The sequence below is a fragment of the Lissotriton vulgaris genome, chromosome 9 (assembly GCF_964263255.1).
Source record: "Lissotriton vulgaris chromosome 9, aLisVul1.2, whole genome shotgun sequence".
In the NCBI taxonomy this organism is placed as follows: domain Eukaryota; kingdom Metazoa; phylum Chordata; class Amphibia; order Caudata; family Salamandridae; genus Lissotriton; species Lissotriton vulgaris.
This window is the reverse complement of record NC_141697.1, coordinates 566,160,936-566,184,527: the sequence shown is the minus strand read 5'-3', so window position 1 is coordinate 566,184,527 and position 23,592 is coordinate 566,160,936. Positions and strand designations below refer to the sequence as shown.

Here is a 23,592-nt window from a genome sequence, read left to right as displayed (position 1 = left end):
AGTTTGAAAGTGGGGGGGCGCTTGGCGCAGTTTCTTCCTGCATGGGCCTCCCTTACCAGCGATGCTTGGGTGCTGCAGACGGTTCAGGGCTTCCAAATGGAGTTCCATGGCCGTCCGTGTCAGCTACAGCGTCCTCGCCCCATTACCTTTTCCCAGCGCGATGCGGCTTTGGTGAGCGAAGAGGTCGCTGCCCTCCTCCAAAAAGGGGCGATTTGTTGCGCTTGCGAGCACCCCTCACGTTTTATAAGCAATCTTTTCTTAGTCGACAAGGTCGATGGGGGCAGTCGCCCCGTGATAAATTTGAAGGAGTTCAACGAGTGGTTGGTGTATCGGCATTTCAAAATGGAGGGGATACATCTCATGCGCGACGTCTTGCGACAGTCCGACTGGATGGTCAGGCTGGACTTGAAAGACGCTTACCTAACTATTCTCATTTTTCCCCCTCATCGGCGTTTCCTCCAGTTCAGGTGGGACGGCCAGGTTTACGAGTTTACCACTCTTCCTTTCGGACTCTCCTCAGCACCGTGGTGCTTCACAAAGGTGTTGCGGCCGGTGGTGGAGGCCTTGCGAGCTCAGGGGGTCAGGATGATAGTCTACCTAGACGACATGCTGCTCATGGATCAGTGCCCCGAGAGACTGCGGTCACAGTTGCAGTCTGCGGTCAACCTTTTGCAAGGCCTGGGGTTCGTGATCAACGAGAAGAAGTTTCTCTTGGTTCCCATGCAATGCGCTACATTCCTCGGTTTCACCATAGACTCGGTGGCGGCCACCTTGAGCCTGCCGGCCAGAAAGATGGCGCGGATCCGACACGAGTTGCGCCAGCGTTTGAAAGCTGGACCCTACCCTGTTTGCGGAGCTCTTGGACCTTTGGGGCCCGTTTTCGGTGGACCTGTTCGCGTCCCGCTTGGACCACCAGCTCCCGCGGTATTTCAGCTGGCGCCCCGACCCTCTGGCGGAGGCGACGGATGCGTTCCTCCAAGACTGGTCGGGAATACGGGGCTATGCGTTTCCACCGTTCTCAATGATAACGCGGGTGTCAGCGTTGTTACGCCGCCAGTCGGCACAGGTAGTGCTGATCACTCCGTGGTGGAGGTCGCAAGTTTGGTTTCCGGTTCTTCTGGAACTTTCTTGGGATTTTCCGATCCTACTCCCCCAGTCTCCCCACATTCTACTGAATCCGGAGGGAGCGCCCCACAGGTTAGTCCTGGAGGGTTCGTTGCGCCTGATGGCGTGGAGGCTCTCCGGCGACGCTGGACGTTGCCTGGCCTTTCGAGAACGGCAGAGGACCTCTCCAAGGCTTGGGCCGACAGCACGACCAAACGCTACAGATCGGCTTGGCTCCGGTGGAGCCGTTGGTGTGTGCGACGGGGTTTGGATCCCGTGGGGGCGCCTGTAGTGCGTGTCTTTTGAATTTCCTGGCGGATCTGTCTGATCAGGGCCTGGCCTATCGATCGATCAATACGTTCCGGTCGGCGGTGTCTGCGGGGCACGACCTGGTTCAAGGGTCCCCGGTTGGCGAACACCCCTTAGTCTGTAGGCTCTTGCGGGGTATACGGCTTGCCTTGCCGCCGGTGCCTCGGTATTCCGCCCTGTGGGATGTGAACAGAGTGCTGAATTTGTTCCTTTCCTGGCAACCGAACAGGTTTTTAACGCGTAAGGAGTTGACGGCTAAGTTGGCCATGTTGTTGTGCCTGGTGTTCTGCAGGCGTGTTTCGGATGTGCGAGCGTTGGAAATAACGGCCAGGGTTTCCTTTACCGTCAGCAGACGGACCAAAACGCATTTCGTACCCAGCTTTTCAGGACTCCCCTAAGCTGTGCGTAGTGCAGTGCCTCCGTGCTTATGAGGATATGACAGAGGATACTCGCCCTCCGGGTGAGCGACAGTTGCTTATTGCCCTGCGTAAACCGTATAAGGCAGTTACTTCACCGACGATCGCCCGTTGGGTGCGTTGGATCATGCAGGAGGCGGGGATTGATACTAAACAGTTTGGGGCTCACTCTACGCGAGGTGCCATGGCGTCTAAAGCTTTTGCTCTTGGGGCTCGGTTGGAGGATCTGATGAGAGCGGCCGATTGGTCCTCGGACTCCACGTTTAAGAGGTTCTATTTCAAGCCAGTTATTGATGTGGCCAGGTTGGTGGTCGATAAGCTTTGAACTGGCATAATCCGAAGTCTCCGGTTCTGACATAGAATGCGAATTTGCCTAGCCTTGGTGCTGGTAAGTTCCGATTCTATTAAGGACTCGGAGGCGAGGATTATCCCCCCCAGTGACTTCATGGAAGTGTACCCTCCCCGTATGCAATGTAAGTAAAGCGTTTATGTTCTTTTTCGAATGTGCGCTTCTGGCTCTGCGGTGTACTGCTCTTCCTGTTTTACAGCTGACGTTCTATTGATATAGGATGGATCTGATGGATCTGATGGTGTGTTCTTTTGCAGGAGCAGATAATTCTAAACAAGATGCGTGAGTGGACGGATGTTCTGGCTTCGCGCGAAGAAAGAGGAGGAGACAAGTACAGTGGAGCATGATGGGAGACACCTGTACATGGACACTGTAATAGGACTCATGTTTGACTTTATTCTTTCCCCCAAATGTTCATGGGAAAAGTAGTTGTGTTATATTTTTTCTTGCTGCTGTAGAGAATAAAGCGATGAAAGAATGGCATAATCCTCGCCTCCGAGTCCTTAATAGAATTGGAACTTACCAGCACCAAGGCTAGGCAAATTCGCATTCATTAACAAAATGTTAAGAACTTCATACCCTTCCCTAACTTAGGATGAAAATGTGAATATATATAGATAATGCAACTACTTGTCTGCCAACTGAAGATATTATTTATTTATAAGGAGAGCTCATTTGAAATTGGCTACAACCTGCACTGTGATGTTGTTTTGCTCATGTAAATAAAACATAGTGTTTTTAATTAAAAAGTTGCCTTAGAGGCATGGTGTACCCGTTTTTCATAATCAGACGTCCCTTAGTTTTTTAAGACTAGCATGTCTGTCGTACCTCGGAGGCATTAACATGTTTTTCACCAAGACAAGTTGTGCCCAATACGATGTCCCTCAGACTCTTATGATACTTTAATATGACTTACATAGCGCATGAATCACCCCCACCCGAAGGGTATCTCAGCGCTAAGGTAAGGTACAGTCAGAATCACAGAACACCGTTCCTAAAACAGCACTGTCTTAAGATTTTTCCTGAAACTGACAGTCCGAACAAATTCGTACATGGAAAGGCAGATTGTTCCAATAAAACTGCGCCAAGTAGGAGAAAGACCTTCCCCCCCACATCTTGTCAACCAAATTTGCGGAACTGTGCCCAGCCAGAACCAGATATGCCTTCTCTGGTGTGACTTCCTGGCAGGAGGTGTAGACGGCATGGTCAGAGGCAGGCCAGGCCCTTTGAGGTGCAAGGAAATCTCCTCCCCCTTCCCCAATTGCAGCCCAGGTCTATTCAGCCCTTTCCTGACCCACCTAGACTATCTGGGTCACTCCTGCTTCCCAGCCTTCTGTCATCCAAAACCCTGAAAGGCATCCCACATTCCAGCAGAGGCACACAGGTTAACGGAGCAAGAAAATACCTCCCTCCTACAAGTGGTATTTTCAAATACAGAATGTAAAAATCACCTTCACTAAATGATGCATCTTTAGATTTTGAGTTCAGGCATACTAAACTTTGTTTTCCTACCTAATTCCCCGGGCCAGTTATGTTTATAAGATGTTATAAACAAACTCCCCATTCTGTCCTATACAAGTAGCCCTAAAATAGTGAAAAACGAAATTGGCTGTAATCCACTATCAGGACATTCCACACACACCAGGAAATGTCCTATCTTTCACATACACTGCACCCTGCCAACAGGGGTACCTTGGGCCTACCTTAGGGGTGGCGGACATGTATGAAAAGGAAAGGTTAGGGACTGGCAAGTGTGTGCACTGGCCAAGTCGACATGGCAGTTACAAACGGCGCGCAGACTCTGCAATGGCTGGTCTTTTCAGGGCTACTCGTGTAGGTGGGACAATCCGTGCTGCAGGCCCACTAGTATATTTGATTTACAGGGCCTGGCACACTCAGTGCACTTTACTGATGACTAACAAGTAAATCAAATATCTAATCATGGAAACTCAAATCCATAACACAATTTACAGAGAATATATGCACTTTAGCGCTGATTAGCAGTGGTACAGTGCCCATAGTCCTAAAACCAACAAACAGGTCAGGAAAAAAATAGGAGGAAGAAACAAAAAGTTTGGGGATAACCCTGCAAAAAGGACCATTCCCAACAAGATAATACATGAGTGGAAATAAGCTCAGTTAGGTGGCAACTAAAATCTTTCTTGGGGGCGGGGAGGGCGGCTATAAACAAGTGATCCTTTCCATAAGTCTCAAGAAGCATACCTTAGTTTGAAAATACCTAATCCTTCCCAGCCAGCCATTGATGTATTGACAAATGATACTTTAATCGTATCTTGAAAAACAATTACTATGCCTCTCTCTTGGCACGAACATGCCTGTCATACCTCAGAGCCATTCACGGTATTTCACTAGGACAAGTTGTTCCCAGTCCGATGTCACTCAGACTGTAGGAACCAGCATTATTTCACTAAGGTAGGATGTTCCCAGTCGGATTTTCCTCAGGCTGTGGCAGTAGCTTGCCTGTCATACCTCAGAGCCATTCACAGAATTTCCCTCAGACAAGTTGGTCCTGAAGCTTCTAAAACTTTTCACCCAAGGACATACTCCAACACATATTTTGCTCTGTAGAATTACCTGTGTAACTGCTCATCCGCTTAGCTTTTGTTTTTATATAAAGAGCTGCTCTTTCCCTTGCCTCTTACGGTATTTGGGGAAAGAGTGGCCTAGTACCCTGGGACTGAATAAAGAAGATTAGCTGCGACCCAGATGTTATTCTGTGTCCGTCTATGACCCACCTTCTCATAATTTTGTTACGTGTTAAGGTTCTCCCACATTGCAGCTTCAACTTTTTTTAGTTTATTGCCCCCTCACCAGCCTTCCAAACGCTCCCAACCCCATTGCTTCTCAGTTTTTTTATTTCGCCCTCTGTGCCTGCTGTAATGTCTGATCCAGGTTGTGGTATAGGGTGAAATCACTGTTGTGGTGGAATGTGTCGCAAAATCAGCACACGCCCCACACACTCACCCTTTAGCTCAGGGTTTCATTTGAAAGAGGTGATCATCGTCTTTACACTCTCTCCACGTTGCTCCTCAACGAAGGAGGCACTACACAATTTGGATATACAACATGCCTTGCAATGTTCCCTTGGTAGCCCCAGTGATCTGCGTTTTATCTTTTGTGATTATTGGCAGTTGCATCTGCTGATTGGCTATTAAGACCCCCATTGTCAGATGGGTTACATCCTGTAGCATCCATTGTGGCAGTGGGCATGGTTAAGATCCCCCATCCTGTGTCCAAACACAGGCCACTTGGGCTAATGTGGCTTTGATGGTTTTCTCCTGGCATATACCTGTCAAAGGCAAATGCCTGGCAGCTATGTGGTCCACTTCACAGGAATTCAGCCAACATTAGATATGCTTGCCTAGACATATGCTTCTTGATGATGCATTCACCCTTTTTCATTCTCATTTGTTGTGGATTAAACAAACTTGTTGAGAAAGAGCTAGGACATAACAGGAAATCGGATGAGGACTTGTAGGCCCACAGGAAAAGGAGGGTGCCGGGACTTGCGCACACAGGCCTGAGCATGACTGGTGCACAAAGCTTTGAATTGACAGCTATAAAAGTAGTTCTAGTTCTGACACTAGACAAGAAGGTACCCACAAAGTTGATTATAAAAACGACTCGATGGAATTCAAAAGAAAATTGTTACAATAAAGGTCACTGGTTCCTTCCCAAATCATGCATACTTCGTTCTTTGCCTCTCTCTTTTGCTCCTTATTTTCTAGGTTTCGCCTGGCGTTACTGCGCAAGCAGTTCGCGCAGGCGAAATCTAATGTTTACTATATGGGCTATATGAACGTCCCCCAGCTCCCATTGGCTAGCTCCATAAATGGAGGCTAGCCATTGGGAGCCGGATCTGTCCGTCAAGGCCGGACCAGATTCGGGGGCGTTCCCGCGATTTTTTCCCTCTCCGCCTCTGCGATGTCGTCATCGCGGCAGTGGGCGGAGTTTCGTTTTTTTTTTCTGTGTTTGTTTATGTCATTCCATGCCTGCCGACCACAGCCGCCGGAGTAAGCCCAGGTGAGTGCTTGTTGACCGATTATTTGGCTTCAGTCTGTGTGCTCTGTTCTCTCTGCCTTCCTTTTAGTATTGCTCCCAAAGACTCCTCCCTTACGTACTTGCTCCTCCCTTCCACTAGTGTTGCTTCGATGCACTCTATAGTCAACATTTCCTCCCATACCCTCAGACTCCTCCCCCTTGCTACCTCCCTTGGGACCACCATCCCGTTAATATCCCTAATTTGTTTATCCCTCCCCCTTCGTTTTATGTGTATAACCGTGGCCCCGGTTCTTTTTTCTTTAGATTTATCCCCCCCCGCCCCCGCCTCCTTCCGTGACCCCTCCTTTGTGCTTCTTCGAATCAGGCACAGCTGCGGGCAGCCCCATCTCTGCCGCCGGGGTCCTGACAGCCCGTGCAGAGAGGCCCGGTAGAGCCCGCGCTACCGCCGCCGCTCAGACACACCACGGTGATTGCGAAAGAGCGCGGGACGCTAAAGGGGAGCCCGGTGCTGGAAGGGAGGGTTACCAGCTCCCACTCCCTGTGGGCGAGAAGGCCCCGCCTTCCTTGAGGGAAGAGGGTATCAGGCATACCGGAACAGAGGCCCCAGTGTACATATCGACACCACAAGGGGGGAGGGGGAGGTGGCGAACAGTACTACCCTGCCATCATAGACAGAGGGGTGGACTGCAACACAGGACCGTGAGCCTGGGGCGGTGAACCATGAAGAGAAGGCGGCCGTATTATACGGCACGTCATCGTGGAAGTCTGGATTGGAGGAGGGTTTTTTAATCTAGAAATATACGTGTGTGGTGAGGGGGATATTAGTCATATCACTGTCAGTGGCACAAGGGAAGGAAGGGTGTTCGATGCAGCATCCTCGAGAATACCTCTGTGGGCTGGAATCCCTGGATGGAGGATCCTGTGACAGGGAGTGCGAGTTGCTGGACATCACCCCGGAGGACAAATCAAGGATGGGGGGGACATACACTTACCTTGGTGTGGCACTAGATTGGGGTGCGGAAGGGAATATTAGTCTTGGTGGTACAGGTCGAGAGAAGGTGATGCATAGCGGATACTGTATGAGAGACCCCCCTCCCCAATTTGCATTGCTATTTCTGCTAGGCACGACATTGTTTGGATGAAACAGTGAATGTCACAGCCCTCCTCAGTGAAAATTTGAAGTGTCATTCACTTCAATGCAGGACCCGGAACACCTGATCCTTCAAAGTTACACAAGTGCCTAGGATCCGGCGTGCTTCCGATAAACTGTATAAATCACATGTTGCATACCTCTCTGCCTGGTCTGCTTACTTGATGGCAGATGCAAACTGAAATCCAACTTTTGAAAGGCAGTGACTTCGTTGCTGTTTACAACCCACTGCAGTCATTGAAAAAGTGTTTGTACTTTGCGTGGAGTTGCGTATTTGTTTTGGGAATTCTTGTTACTGTTTGCGAGAGATTAAGCTATTGGCATTGTAAATGGCAATGCCATTTATTTATCTGTTTTCAAAACCAACACATAAATCAAAAAATCGTCATTTACAATGCCAATAGCTCTAACTTTTACAAAGGCGAAACCGTTGCATTGTAAATGCTTGTTTCTCTATCTCTTTCAGTGTTTCTCATAGTTTTGTCCACCCTTCCACTGTCTTTTTTTCCCTTTCTTCGTCATGTCTGGAGCTCTTATTTTTTCCATTAGTTTATTTTTCTATCTTTCTCTTCTCAGTACCATTCTGCCTCTCTTCCCTTCTCTCCTTTGCTCATTCCCCCCCCCCCTCATTCACATGTGTTCTCTCAAGCAAATCTTCCATCCCCACCAGGTTATGCTGCACTAAATCTGAACATCAAACTCAAATAGTGCCTTTCAGCCTGCATTATTTTTGCTGCACTGTTTTGTTTAAATCATTGAGTGTATTCACTTGAGCTGTATTGTGAGTTCTCTGAATAGAACCTGGGATTTGTGTGTAATTCGAGCTTTCCTGGATCCTGCTAACTTGTTAACAATGTGTCTCTTGCAGGTGAAGTCAGTGAGCCATGACCTGGAGCAGTTGAATTGCCTCCTGCACATGGTGCGGAGCTTGGTGCAGAACCCTTACCTTTACTTGGGTTCATACGTGAAGAGCCTCATCTCTAGCGTCATGTACTGTGCCCTGGAGCCTCTTGCCGCCTCCATCAACCCGCTGAATGACCACTGGACTCTGCGCGACTATGCTGCTATTCTGCTCAGCCACATCTTCTGGTAATGCACAAGCCAGAGGAATACGCTGGGGGAGTACTAGGAAAAGACTGGTGGAGAATGAGGAAAGCGGAAGTGGCAGCAAGGGGAGGAAGAAGTGGACAAAGATAGCAAAAGGGGAGTTGTCATAAAGGGGAAGGTAAAACAAAGTTTTCAAAAAAATGGGGGCCTAAAAGGAAAGTAGATAGAAAGGGAGAGGAGTAGAGGGAAGAGGACGAGTGATAAGTGATGGAAATGAAGAAACAGGAAGACTGACACTCTGACATCCCTACTTTCCAACTTGTTGGAATACCTAATTTCAGTAGCAGGCCAGGTTTGAAACTGTTATCTGTTAGAAACAAAATGCAGCAAAACAAAAACAAACTCAGTGGGTAAACATGTTCACATCTTATAGAGGGTGCTGGATCAGACCGCTTTTGGTCAACTCTAGGTATAGTGATGGATCTGGCCCTTTCATTGACCAGGAGGGATATAGCCCTACACTGGAGATCAACTGACAGGCCACCGAATTGTAGGTGGAGTAGGGCAGTGGAAAACTAAGCATTGGCAGAAAGGGCGGATCTGCGAAAGGTAGAGCAGCTGGGCTCTGGAGAGGAGACATGAATGTGACAGACGTTTAAGCGACAAACAAGGGGAGACCATGTGGGACCCTGTGGGATAATTCTCCAGGTCCCAGCACATATTTGTTCACTTATTTGCAAAACCCTGCAGATTTAAACGCAATCCTAGATACTGGGGGAGGTGGACGAATGGAATGATGTGCATCACACAAGATTCATTTAGAAGCAGGTGAAAGTTGTAGTTTTGAGGTTATTACTTTACGTGTTTGCACGATATGTTTGCAATGCCCTGACCAGACAGGCGGAAATGTTGTAAACATAAATCACTGGCATGTTCCAACATATGTGATTTTGCCGATTATTGATGTTGTAAGTATACCATTGGCACTTATGCTGAGCCACTGCTTAAAAAAGATCAACAGCTTTTAAAAGAACTTAAGGTACAGCGACTTAAACTCTATATTTCATAGCACTGTGGGTCCCGATTATGTGTCACAGGTTAAGTGCCAGCCGTCAAAGCTACTTGGACTCAATGTTGCCCCCATTGAAGGGGTTGCTGAACTTTTTATGTTTAGTGGAAAACTGTAAGCTATTGAACTACGTTCAGGGTGATGTGGATACTCTTAGAACTTGCTGACCTTTCTTATTAATGCTAGGCTTCACTTCTGGCTATACTTGGTCACAACATTGGTGACTTAGCATAAATGCATTTTGAAACTAATGCTTGGAAATTGGTGCTTTAGAGGAAGGAGGCCCTGGAGCACTAGGGACATATGGTAGACTCTGTCAAAGACATAGCATTTGTAGTTTATAACCATGAATAATTCCATTGTACATTGATTCAGAAAGCATGATACCAAACAAGTTGTCCGGGTGAGGGCCACAAAGATCAAGGGAAATAAAATGTATATGAAGGTCATTTCATGGCTGCCATTCTCTGCATTGCTGACTGTCCTGCGGTGATGTACTCTCTCATTTTTCTTCTACAGGACCCATGGTGATCTAGTCAGTGGTCTGTACCATCAGATCCTGCTCTCACTACAGAAAGTGCTGGTGGATCCGGTGCGGCCACTCTGCTCTCACTATGGGGCTGTGGTGGCACTCCATGCACTAGGCTGGAAGGTGAGCCTGGTACCCAGCCTACTCGCTGGGGAGATACTCTCTCTCTTGATCGGATTAATGTTGTTCTTTCTTGGTCTCTCTGTATTTCTCTCTACCTTTTCCTCTCCTCTTTTTCCTTACCCACTCCGTTCTTAGACAGTGTTACTATCAAGCTATAAAAACTGCTGTATTTATTTGGATCAGTCACAAGTGCCTGGGTGACAATGGTGTAAGAGATAACAGGAGTGTGACCCATAAACCTGATCAGGATTAGGGTTCAAAGGTGTAAAAAAATACAATATCCCAACAGGTAATATTCGTAAGACAATTATTCTTGTATGCACGAAGCATTAAACGAACATGAAAGAAGGAGACACTTATTCAAATAACGTATATATTGCACGTATTCTTGTATTTTGGTATTCAGGAGAGGGCAAGGTCATATTCAAACAATTAGGGCAGCACAAAATAGAAAAAATTCATATGACAACCGGAAATAGACTTGGTGCTCAAATATTTACTAGTGGTCTGTGGCAACACAAGTTGCAGGGTGGACAGCGTGAACGACGCAATGTGAACGAGGTGAAAATATTATACAGTGAGTGGCTCATTATGTGACATAGTTATAGTGACGTTGCAGCACAAGTCACAATTTCAATAGAGCCACGATGGAGAGTGCGCCTGTAGTTGCGCTGTAGGGTCGACGACGTTTCGGTCCTTAATCATTTGGGACCATCTTCAGGACATGGTTGTCTCGATTGCAATGCTGAAAAGTGTAAGGAGGATCGGTCCGATAGATACGATCGTGAGAAGGGAACTGGCGTCTGATCCCAGAACTATTGGAATACACTTGTAGAACAGAGCGCCTGGATGCGGGCGTCTCTGTGGATCGGTAGCAGTCGATCTGGTACGGCTGGCGGGATCTGGATCAGTCTCGATCGTGGGCTGGAGTAAATCCGAACGGTGTTGCAATCCGAGAGTCAGGCTGGAAGTGATTTCCGCGTTCGACAATGGTGGCAACTTCTTCTCAGCTTGAGGTCCAGCTCATGCTACGTCTTGACATGTTTTTGCCCCAGTAAAAGCATCTCTTTCCCACATTTAGATGCTCTTCCTCTGCCACTCTTGCCTTTCATATGTATGCATTCAGCACATTTTCCAAAGCGATATATATGCAGTTACGTAATCAGTATAAATCCAAACATATATATACGACTTGCGCAGGATAGCTAAATGTAGAAAGCGGACCACCAGAAAGTACTACAAATTAGAATGAAAAACAGCAGTGCAAACCGAAGGATTTAGAAAATTCCAATGTTATGGATCACTAAACACACTAGATAGAATACAAAACAGAGGGAGCAGAGAACAGCAAGGTCCCTCTACAGTATGTACAGGCGAAACTAATAGAATAATTAGGGACATAAAAAACAGAGAGGCATGGTGCATTAGCCAAGATATTTGAAAGCAGTAAACAGCAGATAGATAAAATGGGCTGTGCTGCAATTTATGAAGTAAGGAAAACAAATCTTAAGATTTGTTAAACTGATGATTTATCTAGTCTAGCTGTCTCACCATTTTCTTTTCCTGTCATTCTCTCTGTCTCTCCCTGTCTTTCTTACTCTCCTTACTCACATGCCTCTTACTTTTATCTATATGTTCCTTTTTCTAGTTCCTCTCACTCTCCTTTCTCACTCTTTCTATTTCACACTCTGACCCACTGGTGATTTTGTTCAGTCTTTCTCCTCCTACTGTATTTATGCACCCCTTACAGTGTTTGCTGCTTCTAAGAGCTCCTATTTTTCTCTTGTAGGCTGTAGAGTGTGTCCTGTATCCTCACCTTGCCACGTACTGGCCAAATCTGCAGACCGTTCTGGATGATCACTCCGTATCCAACGCCCAGGTGAAGGCAGACGGGCACAAGGTGTATGGAGCTATTCTGGTGAGTGATGGGGAACCCAGACAAGACACTCCCAATGCTCTCAACCTGACCTGGAGAAATTTTGCACCATGAAGCTGGTCTGGATTCACATGCTTTGTAGAATCCTACCAGTTAGTAGTTCTATCCGGTATAGTGTTAAAATATTTTCTCTCTTTAAATGTCTCTTGTGGATCCAGGTGATATCATCAGGAACCCCAAAAACCCTCTTCTTTCACCTACAACTGTAAATGCTTTTTAACTCTTCGTTTCATCAAAGTTAAACAGGGCAACGTTATTTCATGCAGCAACTAGCTATAAAATGATGTTCGTTGAGGAGACATATTCATCACAAAACCGTTTCATTCACCACATTTATTTAAATGTCACTTGCCTTTAGCCGTCTCACACATTAGAGAATGATATGGCCCCTGACAGATGTGGCTGCCAACTATGACCACCACCACCACTTGAAAGCGTGAGTCAAGAAGGGTAAAGGAATAATAACGCGTAAATGATAAAAGGGGAGGTGAAGGAAAGGTGGGTTACACAAAGGACTTATAGTGTAAAAGTGGCGAGGAGAATGGACAGTGGGTTGAGGGGACAGGTGGGCACAAACTATTGTTGGAAGGGGGTTCACATATGAGACAGTATCTAGAACGTCAGAATTATCACTTCTTAACAAGTCCTTCAGCTTTTACGCCTGTTCATGCCATGCTAAAGGTATTGTGGTCTTTCAGCGCTAAAGGATAAGGTGCGGATCTCTCAAGACATTGTTGGAGCAAGTGTGCTGTAACATCCGACAAGCACCATATGAGATCTTCAGCAGTCGAGGTGGGGGGGCTCTTGCAGTGAGTCCAGGACATAATGGGCTTCCGTTGTGTTGCTTTCCTTCCTTATTTGTAGAACCTCCTTTCCCCCTTATTGTTAGACTGCCTACTTCATCTTTTTCTTTCTACGACTTAGGTTTATATGACCCACATAATGCATCACTCTAGCCTTCCTCTGTTTTCCCCCAAACGTTAACTTTATAATTCTGCATTGAACCTCTAAGATCCATTTTTGAAATTGTAGATGTTTACCCTACGCCTACCTCCTCCATGAGATGCCTTGGACAGCTTGACCCGTGCTACCATTGAGAGTCATGTGCATGACATCAGAGGTAAAAGGCCTCAACCACCTTGGTTGAGAAAAGTAACTCCTGCTTTTCCCATAGCCCTCTGAAATGTGGTTGTGAAAACACCTCTTCATAAGTCAATCTCCACTATGTAAAGTTAAAGAGCTGTGACTCCAAGACAGCGCCAATATCAGGGGGCGCATTCAATAAACCCATTGCCACAAAGTTGCATGCCTGCTTACACTGCACTATTACATGGATCGGAAGTGCAGTATATCTCAGCCTCCTCAAAATAGATTTGTGCGAGAGACATTTAAAGCCACTTCAGAATGAATTGTATGTACTTCCATTATCTTCACTGAATAACTTCACTGACTGTGCAGAGCCTAAGGTCCTGCCAGAGTCTGAGATATTTCATGCTTTAGACAATGTCACCAGACACTTGTCTACAAGAGTTACTTTGTTATAACACTATTGGCTTGTGATTCCCAATCTCAGACCTTGAGTGTAGGCATATGTGATAAACATGTTATTTAGCTTTAAAACATATTTTTGCTAAAAGGTTGATTAAGAACTATTAAAGTTTCAGAACAGGCACAGTAAAACAAAGTAGTGCACTGTTGCAAACCAAAATGCTTAGAAGACTAGAACAGCTGGTGGCAGTGAGACAGCCTTTCAGGTCATTGGTCTTGTATGAAGCATACCATCTTGTGCCAGCAATATTGCTGACAGCAACTCACAGCCACTCCATTAAGTGGTGAATGTCTGAGTTCGAGGCATGTGGGCTGCTGAATTCATATCTGTGCATAGATCGCCGCCTAGTGTTGGGTCCGGATGATTGCACATTGTTGTCCTGGAAGAGTCTTCGAAGTATCACGAGATAGGTGGCTCCTCCCCTGGACTACAGTGCGCATGGGCATCGACTCCATCCCCAGATTGTTTTTTTCCGCCATTGGGTTCGGATGTGTTTCGGTTCCCTCTGTCGGAATCAATAGTTGTTTAACTTTCTTTACTTGAGACCAAAAGGTCTTTAGGACTCGCGTCGGTATTGTTCATCGGTTGGGTTGGTTTATTCATCGGCTCCGATCAACTGCTGCCCTTCCGCGTGCTGTCGGCGCGGACGGGCCTACACGACGCTCCAGACTACTTCAACATGGAACGAAGTCTGTTTAAGAGGTGCCCAGTGTGTGCCTCAAAGTACCCGCACATCGACGTGCACCCAGTGTGCAACAAGTGCTTGTCGCCGGACCACGACGAGGCCAAGTGTATGGCCTGCTCCAAGTTCCGGTCGAAGAAAACTCTCAAGCTACGTCGGGCCGCAAGACTGCAGGCCCAAAGTTCGGCACCCCCACCGGCGAACATCTTTGAAGAAGATGTTGATGACGACGCCATCCAGAATGTCTCAGACTCTAACCCGGCGTCGGAGGTCGAGGAAGACTACGACGCGGAGGACGAAGAGTTCGAGGAAGTCGTCGAGGAGGTAGGGGACGACGACGGGGCCATTGCCACCGTAGAGGATAGCTCGGAAGAGGAGCTTCCTCAGACTGACTCCGGGGCCACCCAACATTATAAGGCCCAGGTCGAGGGATCGCCTTCGGGCCTTACCCAAGACCTCGAAACTCGTCCCACGGCTCCGCCTTCTGGCCCGGCCACGGACATTGGTACGGCACCACTCCCGGTCCAGAAACCGAAAGTGAAACCATTGGGGTCTACGCCATCCGTATCGAAACCGAAAGTGCAAGTCGCACTGGTTGGATCGAAGGCTTCGGAGGCCTCGGCGCCGAAGAAATCCAAGATGGCCGTCGAGCTCAAGAGCCACGCCAAAATGGCCGATCCGAAGAATCCGGTGTCGAAGCCAAAGGCGAAGATGCCCGACGCGGCTGCGTCGGCGCCGAAGTTGGTCGACGCTCTGAAGAGTCGCGTCGACGCCAAGAAGGTCGATGACCATAAGAAGGCCCCAAAGAAGCGTCAGGACGACCCCAAGTCTCTGCCTGCACCGCTCACAGTCGACAAGGCAAAGGGGGGTGCTGCGTCGGCTCAGAAACCTGCGGCTTTGGTTGCGGACCCAAATCCGGACTCGGAGGACTCGCTGGAGCCGTTCCGTCCCTCCGCCTCACTCACCAAGAAGGTCACGGAGTCCCTTCAGCATATTCGAGGGGGGTCCGCGGCGGTCGAGCCGAAGGACACTGTGACGCCCAAGCCTCTACAGAAACCGGCGAAGGCGCCGATTCACTTCACGCTGCCGCCAAGTACGGCGCCGAAGGCTTTCACTGCGAAACCTGGGGCCGGAGTGCCCTTGAAGCCGGTTTCTACGCCGAAGGCATCATTGGTGGTTCCAAACCCACGGCACCAACCACTAGCAGAGGAGGAGCGTCGAGAGGTCATCATCGACGCCAACACAGGCAAGCTCTCTCTCCTTAAACGGAAGATCACCCCGGAGCCAGTGTTGGAGCATTTCCACATTCCCCTTAAAAAGAAGTTGGACTCTGCGGGTGCATCTGCCCCTATGGAGCCTGCATCTCCACAAGGTCTGGAGCTCTCACCCACTCATTCTAATGCTGGGGAGTGTGACGGAGACGAAGAGGATGAGTATGCTTATCCAGTTTACTCAGACCCAGAGGATGTCAATGAGCCATGGTCTGCCGGGGGCGACCCTGGGGAACCTCATTCGGGACACGAGCCGCAGCTTTTTGCTGCAAAAACTTCCCCAACAGAAGACTCTGCGGCCTTCAACGCTCTCATTGAAAGAGCTGCAGCCAATCATGACGTCGACCTCCATGCAGATCCAGTGGATGTCGATTTTCTTTTTGACACTTTCTCAGTGGCTGAAAAAACTGTCAAGACATTGCCAATGCTCAAGGGAGTGTTAAAACATGCGCCAGAGGTTTTCAAGGAGCCCACCCGGGCAAGAGTCATCAATCCTCGTATTGACAAGAAGTACAAGGCAGCGCCCACTGATCCAACGTACATCAATGGACAGTTGCCACTAGACTCTTTGGTTGTCTCCAACGCACGTAAACGAGCAAACTCACAAACCACGGGTGTTGCTCCTCCCCCAGACAAGGAATCAAAGGTGTTTGAGGCTTCAGGGAAACGTATTGCTGCGCAGGCAGCCAATATGTGGCGCATATCCAACACGCAGGCGCTACTTGCACGCTACGACAGGGCACACTATGACACCCTAGAAACCCTTCTACAGCACTTACCAGATCAGTATAAGGAGGCTGCTGAAATGTTGATTCAGGAGGGGAAGCTTATCACCAATGCCTCAATTAAGTGTGCTCTAGATGTGGCTGATACCGCCTCACGAGCAATAAACACTAGCGTTCTGCTGCGCCGGCATGCATGGCTCAGAATATCAGGCTTTAAACCAGACATTCAGACTACCATCCTAAACCAAACAGTAAATCCAGACCACCTGTTTGGGCCAGAAGTGGATGCCACCCTTGAAAAAATGAAAAAGGACACTGACACTGCTAAATCTATGGGTGCCCTACAGTCCCAGCAGTTTCGGGGTGGTTCCTTTCGCCGCTCCAATAACAGGGGCACCTCAAGGGGTCAAGCGTCACAATCCACGCAATTCTATAAAAGTAACACCCAGTCCTCATATACCAACAAGGGTAGAGGTGGATACCGTGGCAACAACGTCAAAGGCAGAGGACGTGGAAATAACAGCTCCAGGTCCTCCACCGCCAGCAAACAGTGACGCCTTATCACTGCCCCCCGACCACACAACACCTGTCGGGGGGAGACTCCAGCAGTTCCTGCCCGTGTGGAAATCCATCACCACGGACAGGTGGGTCAGATCTCTTATCCAATACGGTTATTGTCTGGAACTCACTTCCACTCCACCAAACATACCTCCAAAGACCCGTCCTATGTCCGGCGAGCACTTGCACTTGTTGCAGCAGGAAGTCCAAGTCATGCTGCAAAAAGGGGCAATAGAGCTCGTTCCACTGCAAGAAAGGGGAACAGGGGGTTTACTCCCTGTACTTTCTAATCCCTAAGAAGGACAAATCCCTCAGGCCCATCCTAGACCTCAGACCTCTCAACTCCTACATTCTGTCAGAACATTTCCATATGCTTACACTGCAGCAGGTTCTCCCACTGCTTCAGCAAGGGGACTTCCTGGCAACTCTGGATCTCAAGGATGCATACTTTCACATTCCCCTGCATCCTTCACACAGAAAATATCTAAGGTTCACCATTCAAAACCAGCACTACCAGTTCAAGGTTCTGCCTTTCGGGGTCACCACGGCGCCCAGGGTCTTCACGAAGTGCCTGGCGACAATGGCGGCGCATTTAAGGCGTCAAAACATCCACGTCTACCCCTATCTGGACGACTGGCTCATTCAAGCAAAGTCGGACAGGCAGTGCGCAGACCACGTGTCCCAAACCATTCACCTTCTGCACGATCTGGGGTTCTCACTGAATTACCCAAAGTGCCATCTCCAGCCCGCTCACATACGGCAGTATCTGGGTGCGAGCATAAACACTCTGGCGGCTACAGCACAGCCGAATTCAGTGAGGATCAACAGCATTCAATCGCTGATCCAAAAATTCAGACCTCAACACTCGCTTCCAGCAAGAGTGTTCATGCAGTTGATAGGCATGATGGCCTCCTGCATCTCCATTGTCCCGCACGCGAGACTACATATGCGTCCGCTTCAGGAGTGCCTAGCACGTCAGTGGACTCAGGCTCATGGGCAATTGAAAGACCTAGTGTTGGTGAGCGGTCGGGCATACAACTCTCTGCATTGGTGGAATCCACAAAACCTTTGCAAGGGCCGACCGTTCCAGGAGCCTGTGCCACAGATTTTCCTGACGACGGACGCTTCTCTCCAGGGTTGGGGAGCGCATGTACTCCATTACACAGTGCAGGGACTATGGACACTACAGCAGAAGAAGATGCACATCAATGTATTGGAACTGATGGCAATCTTCATGGCCTTAAAGGCGTTCAAAGTACATCTGTGCAACAAGGTCGTGTTGATCCGGACGGACAACATGACGGCCATGTACTACATTCAGAAACAGGGAGGAACACACTCTCCGCAGCTGTCTCATCTGGCTCAGAGCATGGGGAAGTGGGCCATTCAGAGGAACATCTTCCTCATGGCAGAACACCTCCCAGGCAAGGACAATCAGATGGCAGACTTGCTCAGCAGGCACAGCCACCAGATGCACGAGTGGGAGATACATCCATCAGTACTCCAGCCGTACTTTCAAACATGGGGTCATCCAGAAATAGACCTGTTCGCCACAAGGGAGAACGCAAAATGCCAAAGCTTCGCCGCCAGGTTCCCACACCCGCAATCGCAGGGCAATGCGATATGGATGAACTGGTCAGGCAGATTTGCGTACGCTTTTCCCCCAGCACCCCTGATACCGCTGGTGGCTCGCAAGCTCAGGCAGCACTCGATGACTCTCATCCTGGTTGCTCCAACGTGGGCTCGCCAACCATGGTACACCACGTTTCTGGAACTGTCCGTGGTACCGCATCAAAGGCTTCGTCTCACGCCCAGCCTTCTGACGCAGAGCCATGGCGACATTCAGCACCCAGATCCGCAACAGCTCAACCTGGCGATCTGGCTCCTGAGGTCCTAGAGTTTGGCTACCTTAACCTTCCTCCAAATTGCATGGACATCATTCGGGAGGCAAGAAAGCCCACTACTAGAGCCTGTTATGCGGCCAAATGGAAGCGGTTTGTCATTTATTGCGCAAACCACAACATCAATCCACTAGATGCTTCCATTCAGAACATCATCTGTTACCTGTTTCATCTGTACCAGTGTAATTTGGCATATACTTCCATCCGCATTCACCTGTCTGCGATGGCTGCGTACCTCCAGAACAGACAGCACCTTTCACTTTTTAAAGTGCCTGCTATCAAAGCTTTTCTGGAAGGACTCAAAAGGGTCATTCCACCACGGACTCCACCAGCTCCAGAATGGAACCTCAATGTGGTTCTTACAAGACTGATGGGTCCTCCCTTTGAGCCACTACATTCCTGCGAACTTCAGTTCTTGACTTGGAAAGTGGCTTTCTTAGTAGCGATTACATCGCTACGGAGGGTTAGTGAGCTGCTGGCCCTCACAATCCAGGAGCCATTCTTCCAGGTTCATGCTAACAGGGTAGTGCTCCGCACTAACCCTAAATTTCTACCCAAGGTTGTGTCTCAATTCCACATAAACCAAACAATTGAGTTGCCAGTGTTTTTTCAAAATCCTGAGTCACTGGCGGAGCGGATGCTCCACACCCTTGACGTCAAGAGGGCCCTAATGTATTACATTGACAGGACCAAGGATTTTAGAAAAACTAAGCAGCTTTTCGTTGCCTTTGCATCACACCACAAAGGTAACGCTATTTCCAAGGCTGGTATTGCTAGGTGGATCGTGAAATGTATTCAAATCTGCTATGCAAAAGCTAAACGCACTCTTACAATTCCACCAAGAGCCCACTCCACCAGAAAGTTGGGGGCCTCTATGGCCTTCCTTGGAAACATTCCCTTAGAGGACATATGTAGAGCAGCCACATGGTCTACCACACATACATTTACTAAACATTACTGTGTAGACGTGCACTCTAAACAGCAGGCAGCTGTAGGGCAGGCTGTTCTCAAGACACTTTTCCAAACTGCTGCAGCTGGCACGGGCGGCCGCCGCTAATGGAGGGACTGCTATGTATTCTATGCACAGATATGAATTCAGCAGCCCACATGCCTCGAACTGCAAATGCTACTTACCAGTATGCATCTGTTCTTGGCATGTAGGGCTGCTGACATTCATATCGCCCGCCCTCCTCCGCGGCGCCTGTAGCAGCTGCAGGGTTTATATGCTTTTCATTCCATGGTCATCACTCACAAAGTTCTCTCCATCTCGGCCACAATGGCTAAAAACAATCTGGGGATGGAGTCGATGCCCATGCGCACTGTAGTCCAGGGGAGGAGCCACCTATCTCGTGATACTTCGAAGACTCTTCCAGGACAACAATGTGCAATCATCCGGACCCCAACACTAGGCGGCGATCTATGCACAGATATGAATGTCAGCAGCCCTACATGCCAAGAACAGATGCATACTGGTAAGTAGCATTTGCATTACTAAGCCAAAGGCTTTAGCTTCTCCATGACAAAGGCATGCAGATACATTAGTCTGAGACCAGACCACCATCGAAAGACAGAGGTTGAGTATTTTGTTTTAACATAGATGAGATTTATATCTAATTCAACCAGTCTTCGCAACCCCCCTCTATACCGATGGAGTCCGGACCCGGTTCTTTAAAAAAAAAATTGGGGATGAGGTTCCCTCTTTGCTCTCATTGTAGAGGTGCCATTTTGTAACAGCAGTTTTATAGAATGTTCTCTCCTGTTAAATGTACTTTGCGTCCTGTCGTAAACATTCACACGCTTGATAGTTTTGTACATCAAAACATGTTGAACACCACTTTGTCAAGATAAAGGCCATGTTGAGCCTGATGGTGTGAAGACTCTGAGATCTGTTTCCAGTGCTAACTGGCTAAACGCTGGTAAACCGGCTCCCTTGTCACAACTGACCTTCTTCATGTAAGCCAGGCAGGTAGATGATGCAGCTTCTTCTGGCTGCTTGATGGACATGGCAGTTGTGGAGACATCAGAATCTTTGTCAGCGCACGGGACACAGCCCCTTCCCCTACTGTCTCCACAGCAGTGTGGCATGTGATTGCATTCCTTTGCTACCGCTTAGGCCTTTCCAGACATTCAAATCTAATTTGTGAAGTTGTGCAGGATTCCATTTCTGGGACATGCTCACTATGATTTGTATTAAATCTCTTAAGTAAATGCTGCTTATTGGCTCGCCAATATCTCTTTGTTTCACAGTGTGTACCTGGGAGGAAATCTCGTTTATTTTTCTTTCCTTCTTCTGTACAGCTTGGTTACTGACCTATTGTTTTGGACTCATAATGATAATGTTCTTGTCCACATCATTACAGTATTCCATTTTTGGCTGGTTTTCCTAGCAGCGCGCTCCGTCCTTTCTTTGGTTCTCTCTGGATCCCATTTATTTAGGATCACATATATCTCGGATACTGCCTCCTTGTTGTCACTCCTTCTATTTTCTTGCTTTTCCTCGTTGCAAGATTTCTGGCCACTCAAGGACCAGTTTCCTTTTTTATTAGGTCGAAACCTCCATTGCAGGGCATGGCCCTGCTGGAGGCAAAGACTTATTGTGAACAGGAGAATTTCAGTACTGTGTGAAACCACGCCCCCTTTTCCATTGGCAGGCCTCTCGAAACGGAGGCCTGCCATTGGAAAAAGCTCCTGTTTGGCAGATTTGTCTGCTCTGGATCCCACCTCTCGAGGACTCCATGACCTGCCTTACGGTAGCACGACAATATTTTCAGAAATATTGCCTTGGCAACCATGTGGCAGGTCAGGGAGTCCTGGAGGGGCGGGATTCAGTATTATGTTTCCGCCCGTTTTTTTTTTTTTTGGTTTCGTTTGTGCCGTCATTCGTGTGAGTTCCTGGACGGTGGAGGAGGTAGGGGAGAGGCGGTGCTGGTTGTTGCAGTTTTTTAATGCAGATGATCCTTTCACGGCTGTGCAGCTTTACTGCTGCACGGCCAATGCTTGTTTTTGGCAGAGAACCCTCGTAAATCCCTTGTCATGTTGTCCTTGTAATGGAGGTAGCTGTCCAGAGTGGAGCACTGTGCCTTTAAATTCCTTTGGCTGGTGTCACATGACTGCGCTGCTTCCACAGACGGAGCTGTGGGTTCAATGCTGTGGGGAAGCCTGGGTGCTGGTCTGCAGCTAGAGGAGCCGCGGTTACAGCCTCAAAGCTCCCAGGTAAAGACTGGCTCCGGCCGGAGTCCTGTGGCATTCAATCCGTTACGTGGTCTTCTCTTTTCGGGCCTGGAAGGGCAGTCTAGTCGTCTGCCATCAGTGCAGGCCTGAAGCGGAAGAGAGGGTGGAGAGGGTTAATGATATCACTGTTGCACGCTTCAAATACGTATTTTTCACCGTTCACCAACTCATTCTTACAAACCCACCCATCTGTCAAATGAGAGTTAATCATTTGCTGCAAATGTCTCTTTTGCAGACTAGTTTTTTTTTGTCCAATCCGCGTCACAAATGGCTTGTTTTATTTTTATTTTGTGCCGTCGTTATGGGCTGCTTGTGGATAAGATACCGGTTTGCCCACCTGTTAGCTTTAGCATGGTTATTAGATGTCATCCGGGACCACCTCCCGGGCTCCAACAAATCACCGGCGTTTGGTGCATCAGTCCAGTTTGTTCAATGGAAGTGAACTAAAACTACAACTGAACTCCCAGCATTCACAGCGTTAAAAGGAAGCTGTGTACTGGCACACGTAACACTGAATGTTTGGGGGTGATAGGCAAGCACATTTAAGGAACATGAGGGGGATTACAAGAAGGCTACAGCAAACACTGTTACTCAAATGTTGTGTTGTTGCAAACTAGTGCAATGACCCGCCTCATTTATCTGCTCTTATGTAACCTCCATAGTCGTTATGTGGTGACTTCTTGTTTAATATTCAGTTGATTCCTGTTGCATTTGGAAACTGGGGTTTTAAGTCATTAGTTGTTTGCTTCAAATATATCAGTGAGGTACCCCTAAGTGTAAGTTATCAGGCCACGGAAAAGACATATAATTATAAAGAAATACCCGCCTGACCTGATTTTTTTTTTTCATTTAAGGTGCGGATAGGGGCAAATATTTTCCAATATTATATTCAATTCATTTTTTATTTTGTGCATGCAATAGTCAAAAATGCATGTACATCTTACAACCGTCCTCAAGATTCAGTCATATTTCGTAAGTTATCAGTTCATGCAAACTTTATTGTAAAGTAACTACATCCTGCTAACAGAGCCTACACTCACTACCAATTCAGTACGTTAATCATGCTACATACATCACAGAAATATTAAAATTCACCCACTGGGTGGAAACGAGTACTGCTCAAATTCCTACTCCTCATTATTGGTAATACTCTCTTACTTGAGTATACATTTAAATAGAGCTCCTTACAAATATGTTCTACTTATTCCTTCTGTATTTACTCTAAAGTCTCATGGTCCATCTCTGTCCTTTGGGACCACACTGGTGTGGACGTGTGTTTCGGTGAAATAATGTAATCACTTCATCAGGACATAAAATATGCCTTGACTTGTGGTGATTATGTGGGTACAGGAAAGCTTTATGTTAGTATTTCCAGCATAGGTCACATTTATTTAAAAGTATGCAAATCAAAAAAAGGGAAACTCTTGATTCTGTGGCATTATGGGGTCTGGTAACTAGAGAATCTTGTTTGCCATCGCTTCGTTGCAATCCTTTGTGGTAATGGTGCAAATATGTGTATTCTGTCACTTTATTTTATCACCTTGTATTCATCCATACCGTATAAGAGAGATTCTTCTATGGTGACTGTAAATCCCATGCACCTACTAGAAGGTAATGCCA

The 23,592-nt window shown here is 47.8% G+C and overlaps 1 protein-coding gene across 1 annotated transcript in view; it reads left to right on the top strand.

Annotated features, from left to right (window-relative positions):
- The window catches only part of TAF6L (TATA-box binding protein associated factor 6 like), a 229,050-nt gene that overhangs the window by 190,447 nt on the left and 15,011 nt on the right, over positions 1 to 23,592 (top strand). Inside the window, exons 10-12 of the mRNA XM_086938108.1 lie at positions 8,220 to 8,440; positions 9,987 to 10,119; positions 11,909 to 12,037. Of these exons, the coding sequence (XP_086794234.1) occupies positions 8,220 to 8,440; positions 9,987 to 10,119; positions 11,909 to 12,037 (483 nt within the window). The remainder of the gene's footprint in view (positions 1 to 8,219; positions 8,441 to 9,986; positions 10,120 to 11,908; positions 12,038 to 23,592) is intronic.